Source organism: Ruditapes philippinarum, unplaced genomic scaffold (assembly GCF_026571515.1).
Source record: "Ruditapes philippinarum isolate M1 unplaced genomic scaffold, ASM2657151v2 ctg2647_1_1_1_1, whole genome shotgun sequence".
Lineage (NCBI taxonomy): Eukaryota > Metazoa > Mollusca > Bivalvia > Venerida > Veneridae > Ruditapes > Ruditapes philippinarum.
The window spans coordinates 4,321-11,814 of NW_026854804.1; the positions used below are offsets into that span (position 1 = coordinate 4,321).

The window sequence follows — 7,494 nt, forward strand, 5'->3', positions numbered from 1 at the left end:
ATGTCTGGTAAAATTAAAGAAGATATGGCAATTGGCAAATGGAAATTAATATGTTTGTATTCCGTTCAACAAGATAAATTCCTAAAGTTTATGTATCTTATTAGTCTTTGCATATTTGGGTTTGCTTTTATTTTTTTTTTATTTTTTTTTTTTTGTTTTTTTTTTTTTTCAAAATTCCTTGAAAAGTTTTCTGAGAAACAAAAAACACACACAACAGTTAACTATTTCTCATAATTAAAGATAGTATAGCATTTCTTAAGGTAACATATACAGTTGTATATAAATAACTTGATAACTAAAGAATATTACGCTTTTTATGTTACTAGAGTATGATTCCATGTTGTGGCAAATAGAGATAATGTTTTAAAAGACAAAATTTTAACTATGGATACACTTTCAAATCTTTACAATGTTTATCATTATGTACGTTTTTTTTCATTCCCTCACACGATAAGTTTAGAAATTCAAATCTTTATAATAGTCATATAAGAGGTATGGTTAAAAGATACCCGGAATGTGTTCATAAGTCTTTAATAAGTTCATAATCCCGGAAGGTGCTCATAAGTCCGGAGTGTGTTCATTAGTCTGAAATTGTTTTATGCTTGAAATAAAAAATCAATGTACAACCAATTTAACCGCATATTAAATATTACTTGTCTACGGTCCCCGGACATGAACACTAGTCACTAGTTTGATTTTAAAACACAGTGTTGGTCATTTATCTCCACAGATAATTACACATAGAAATAATTTGTTGAGCCGAAGTAGGTTAGTGGTCACATAAACGTTCTGTATCATGTTGCACTTATCAAGTAGGAAGCACTGATACGGGTTGTAAGTACCGAACCCGAAGGTCTCAAGTCGTTACTGAGTACTTTAGGATTTCAGTACACCTTAAATTGAGTTGTAGTATTTACATTACTATAAGATGTAAGATATGCATGTGCTGATCATTGTTAATTTAATTGTTATATTTTTTTGTGTTTTTTATAAGAAAATATATATGCAAGGTCAATTAAGTGTTTTAACGCTGAGGTTTTATAATATTATCTAATCTATAGTATATTTCCGGGAATATCGTTTACACTTTAAGAAAAACAATTTTAATGTTATTGAATGAGTGAAATGCAAAAGTTTGGGCAAATCAATGTTGGTATAAACATCGAATTTAATTTTAATATAAAGGTAACATCTTTTGATGATGAAGTTCCTCTTAACCTTTTTTTGTATTGTTTCTAATGCATTATTGAAGAAGTAAAGTTGGACTTCCTATATTTAAAAGAAGACACTGATATGTAAAGTAAACCATTCCCTTAAATAAATTTCTTTCTATTTAAATATTTAATATTTTACCCTCTTGATATGACATGTATATGATTGGTCATTTCTTAAATTGAGACATCAAAAGACGGACTGGGAGCGAAACTTTGACACACACAAATGTAAACGTCAGGTAAAGGTGATATTTTATTTTGAAATTTAATTTTGAGGTCATTTGCCAATGGCACTGTCGGCTATGTTTACTCATGCGACTCATATTCATAAATCTATAAATATACTTAGCCACTTCATTTGTATATTAAAATGTATATTTGTTATAAAAAGGTCAATAAAGAAAATAAGTGCTCTGGTACGTCACATTTTAAATATAGAATGCTGTCAGAATTGTTGTACAAACATACTTAATGATAAATAAGAAAAGTTTCATGTCTTATTATGTTTCATATTGAGTACAAATATATTATTAATAACAATAATATAAATATAATAACATATATTACATTTTCATATTGTGAAAAAAATATAACATTATGTCTTTTTATGTTTCTGTTATTTTCTATTATGTATTTAAAAAGTAATCACCCCGTCCGTGCCTTGTGCCTTGTCCTGTTTGTGTTTGGTGTCCAGCTGGGCTCCGATGTTATTGGGTCGTGTAGGGTTAGCGTCCATTGAACCTCGCCCTTCCTTGTTGACCTTGTTTTTGTATTTTAAAAAACTTGGAATGGAAAGATCCTTCGAGAGCAATGGGAATTGAGTAAATAGTTCAGAACTGCAGATCGGTAAGGTAGAGATAATGTATTTAATAACATCTTTACACCCCCCCCCTGGCAACATCTAAAACGTGATTCAATTCTTAACACTCAAGTATAGTAATCAATGACATTGAAGGACCAGAAAAATATAACACCGAGATGAACGATTGTATTGAGTGACATCATTTTAGTAATAATTTCATTTCTCGTAAAGAAAACTTGTTATAAGCCTAACCTAAATGTGACTTCTTTTTTATTTTTCTCGAACCGTCAAACTTTTTTAAGTAATGCTATTTGTGTTCAATATTATTAAAGATATTTTTGTTCAATATTATTAAATGTCCATTATGACTAAAAAATGCTATCATTTTTATTCCTCAAAAACTTGTTCTGCACTTTTTGCGCTACTTTTACAGTCATTAAACATAAAATATGCTCTTAATCCATTATTAAACACATGTTTGACATTTCTAAAGAATTAAAAAATTAAGGATTTCTGAAACATAAAGTGCCTTTAAAAATAAACTTTTAATCAACTAAAATATGATAAACAAGATCAACAAGGAAAGGCGGCGTTCAATGAACACGCAACCCCCACACGACCCAGCAACAAGAACCAGTGAAGCCCGGGTACAGCTGGTGTTTGCGAACACATTTCTAGACATTTGTATATATCATAGTGTTCTATGTTGAGAATATTAAAACTAATCAGATTCAACAGTAAACTTCGGTCTTTTTGTTGTAAAAAATGATATAAGTTACATGTGCTGAAATGAAGAATTATAAATCGATGATAAATAACGGTTATTAATATTTCCTATGAAGACAATTTAATCCGCATTAAAACACTTTTCCCATTTAACTGCAATGGAAATTTTTCGGATTTATGCATGTTTACCGCCGAGAAGTTCAAATTGAATGTTAAAGTAAACATGCACAGCTGCTCACCGGCAAGTAAAAATGTTTGAATCTTAAGAAAAATTTTTTTTAATTACTGACCAAAATATTAATAAGTTTGACAAAATTAACAAAGACACGCGTATTATGTATATTTTTTAATTATATTTCGCAAATCTTTTTATTATTAGTGCCCTAGCAGCTATCTATGTAAGAAATTCATGTTTTCGTAATTTAGAAAAAATAATTTTAAGTTTTTAGGCTTTTGGACGTCAGATGAATCCTTTTAATGTTTTCATTTTAAATCATGATACAAAATGTCATTACAAAACAAAAGAAAACAACAATTAATAATTTAACTTTATTCTTAAAGCATAACCATAACATATTCATGTTGGCGTATATGAAATCCTTAATACAAAATGATCAACAAAATAAGCAAAATGAAGCAATAAATAGTGAGAAAACGAGGCCGGTTTTTAAGCCGATCATATCTTCCTTAAGATCTGTGACAATAAAACGGAGTATAAAACTGACTTTGTCACAACGTCTTTGTGATTATAAACATTTTTGTGAAAAGAATGTCCCGTATGTGGCGGAAGTGTTCCAAATAAAGGAACCCCATGTGGCATAAGTGCTGGATACATTATTCTATTAACAGGAGCGATGCTAGAATAAGCTGGCACCCTTAGTGGCTGAACCGGGTTGATGTAGCTGGAAACTGGAACGGTGTTCGGATAAACATACGGGCTAAATGACTGTTTGCTGACAGAAGGTGATGGAAGGAAATTTGGGAAATATCCAAGACCTGAAATCATGAAAATATAAATACATTTCATCTTGTTATTAAACAAAAATATTTCTAATAGTGTGTCGCTTAAATCATATAAATGTAGTAAAATGGACATAACGATGAAAATTCGATTATTTACAATATAAAAATATAATTGTGTTGTGATATGTTTCAAACATATCAACCTTGTTGAACACCTTATCAAAGAAATAACATGATAATTTAAAATACTTTTTGTTTATTTTCAAAATTCAAATTAAGAACAAAGTCCATAAAACCAGTATATGCTAACCAATGAATTGAAAATAACATAAAAGTACATGTACTTACCATTATTGTTGCTATTGTAACCATTGACAACTGAAATACAAAGAACCAGTACAACTGATGCGCACGCCCTTTTCAACAGTCCCATAGTAGCTTTACACCTTTAATTTAACTGACAAATTAGCAAATAGAATATGAATATAAATGCCATCGAAAGGATTTTGTTTGCTTTTATATTTCATTATTTTAAGGGATGGAGTAAGGTTATATCATTTTTCTTCCTCCCTGTCTTTATAATAGAAAAGTAATTTGTCACTTAAGCTCTTCCTTACATAAAGATATGAGCCAATCAGAACTGTTCACCTTCTTGTTACAGATGAAAAATTGACCAGTCATATGTTAATTGTCATAACCTAAAGGGACTGGTTATTATATCTTAGATTTCATTTTAATGACGTACGAGTATGTAAAGGCGGGACTTAAAAGTTAACGTGAACCACCAAGGGCAATGTTTTAAGTATAATATGTAATAGTTCGTAAGTGATCTGACTTTATCAAATGTAGTAAACTTTGCATAACACATTGTTGACTAAATATGACATTGATTATTGTATTAAAAAAGACGGAATTAAAACTTAAATGAAAATACAGCTAGATCGCTTTCCAGTTTTATATTTGTAAATATTTTTGTAAACAGTTTGCGAACCACATTTATTTAAGGGAAGTACATTACCAGTAACACGAAAATTGATTGTCCAGGTCAGTATGTACGGTTAGAAAAAAAGTATTAGAAGTTTAGAAAATATGTTTTAAAAGTATTTTATTGGCTAAATTAGTTCAATTTTCTATATACCTGACATTGACTATCTTTGACTGCAAAAAAAAACACGTTTAGATAGGTTCTAAATATTCATTGAAGATTGCCTGGTCACAAAGTGCTCATTACCATAAGCAAAAGTTATTATCGTTCGACGTTAGTGTTAGTCATTAAAATGTTTTAAATGACATCTTCTATGTAACCATTTGGCTAGAATGAAAGAAAATTTTCTTACTAAGAAAATGAATCCGAACACCAATATCTTTAATTCAGTCGTTAACGCTGTACAGACGTTTAAAGTGTTGTTTACTTGACGTCACAATGTAGCGCCAAACAGCACGTGCAAAACAATCAAATCAAGTACGCTATTTTAATGTCGCAAACGAGTTAAGTTTTACATTTATTTCACTTTTTAAAATTTGCATTTCGCTTGAAAAATTATAGAGTGAAATAAAATAAACGAACAAAGTTTTACCAACGTTTTCAAAATTTGTTATTCTCAAAATGTTTCTACACACGGTAGATTTATCGACAGTTTTTTTTCAACCCACTATAACAGCCTTTAAAGAACGTTTCTATGGGAAACTCTCAGGCGAAAACAAATTTAACCACCAAACATAGAGTCCAACTTTATTATAATAATTATATTTTTTGCTTGACGTGTTAGAATGGAAATAGATATTAATTCTTCGTGCATTATTGTATATTCTAACACGACCCGCATTTTTCCCTATTGAACATAGAAGAACAGAAAGTGTGTGTTATTATGCAACAGATGCACAGCTTGACGTTCTATATTTAGACATGTGACGTAATCATTATACTCGTGACGTAACCACTAAAAATCCGACGCGCGGAAAATAAGTACGGAAACAAATCAGGCGCAATTTTGCTTATCTATCAAGTACGGCAACATTTATTTGTTGATGTCGTGTTAGAATCGAAATAATATATCCAAATCGGTGATTTTATCGCTTGATAACATCACTGTTTGTCGTTCGGATGCGCATCATTATATCATAATTCCTCGCATCCGAACTCAAAACAGTGATGTTATTGAGCGATAAAATCACTGTTTGGGATATATTATTTCTTAAATAATGCACGTTTTTCGTTCAAATGCTTTGTAATTAATCACTCAGGCCTATCGGCCTTCGTGATTATATTATTACGCATTTGAACTCAAACCGTGCATTATTCTACAACAATGCACTCAGAATTGATATCTATTTCCTAAATGAACAAGTCTTCGATAAAAAGCAATAAGGATTCGCCAAAGTGAATAAATCTTTGCTAGAAAGAAAAATGTAGTGAAAATAAGTTTTTAACTTGTTTGCTAGAAAGAATATCCAGTCTGCTAAGTTTCAAAGAGCTCTTCGTTTACAATTAGATATTTCACTGAACTCAATACAAATGAACTGTCAAGTGTATTATTGAGTATTCCATTAAGGGAAATTACAATGTTGAAATCCCAGTATAGAGTATACTTAAGATATTATGTATACTCAGGTATCACAAACTTTTTGCAATAATTGTCAGATGGCAAATTATGTTTTTCAAATTCTCGTAATTACAAATATCTATTATTTCCATTAAATTAATATTACCGTGTAAGTACGAAACCAAATACAGCAATCATTTTTTAAATTTTTTGCTTTTCAAATTCATCGCAAAGCAAACTAATATTAGAAAATATCATAGTATCCTATATTGTAACATGTAGTGTTGTATATGGTTTGAGCAAAAGCGTGATTCCTTTCATAATTGGAATGGCTTTTTGTTAAAAGCAGTATTGGTAATTTATTCAACATGGAATTTATATATGTTTTCATCAGCATATTGCTGTTCCTTTTCCAATCTTGTGCAACAAAAATTGGAATAATTGTTAATGTAAATCCAAGAAGTTGGCAATATTTATTCAAGTAAGCAAGTGCTATCAATATTGCCATAGATCAACTTCAATACGACAGAGTAATTGCAAAAGACCACAGAATAAGGTATTTATTTATTTGTTGTTGGGCTAACATGATTTTAATATGGCTGCTTGAATATACATAGATAATCTACTTGCGTATTAAAACGGCTTATAAATCAATTGATTATATTATTATATTCCATTCAGTATTTTTCTGGTGTTTGCGTACACTTTATCATACTATATCATTAGGACATTATGTCCGCGATGCCAATTACCTTCTTTTACGTTACAATTTGTATCATCGTTAGTAGTATAACATAAAGCAGAGTGCTAATGTACTCATTTCACCTTATTGTTATATGAACTTATTGTCATGCGTTTTAAGAGTTACCATATTTAACGCTTGATATACTTAATATCTTTTATAGACAATATAGACAAAACCATTCATCATTTTTGTGGGGAAAATTATATATTATTGTACTGACTTACAAGAGACCAGTGCAGACCATGGACAAAAAGGTGATCTTGGTCTGTACTGGTCCCATGGATATAATCATATGATACAAGCTGCACAAGGATTAAGAAAAATCTTGAAACAATGTTAAACTAAAGCGCAATAAAATCATGATATAATGTGATTGTCTCACAGAAAAAAAGAAGTATCAACTGCTCCTTTTTTGCTTAAAGTATGGTTTTATGGTCAAACAGTAAAATCAAAGACGGAACATTCATTCAATGGCTTATTAAAATAGTTTTTATACATACA

The 7,494-nt window shown here is 30.1% G+C and overlaps 1 protein-coding gene across 1 annotated transcript; it reads right to left on the bottom strand.

The window, feature by feature from the left end:
- Positions 1 to 3,015: 3,015 nt before the first annotated feature.
- Positions 3,016 to 4,200, bottom strand: LOC132741112 (uncharacterized). The gene is made up of 2 exons (XM_060729205.1): positions 4,054 to 4,200; positions 3,016 to 3,738 (listed from the first exon to the last, which is right to left on the bottom strand). Exons 1-2 carry the CDS (start codon positions 4,136 to 4,138, stop codon positions 3,419 to 3,421), a joined length of 405 nt encoding a protein of 134 aa, XP_060585188.1. The 5' UTR covers positions 4,139 to 4,200; the 3' UTR covers positions 3,016 to 3,418.
- Between the last annotated feature and the right edge of the window lie 3,294 nt (positions 4,201 to 7,494).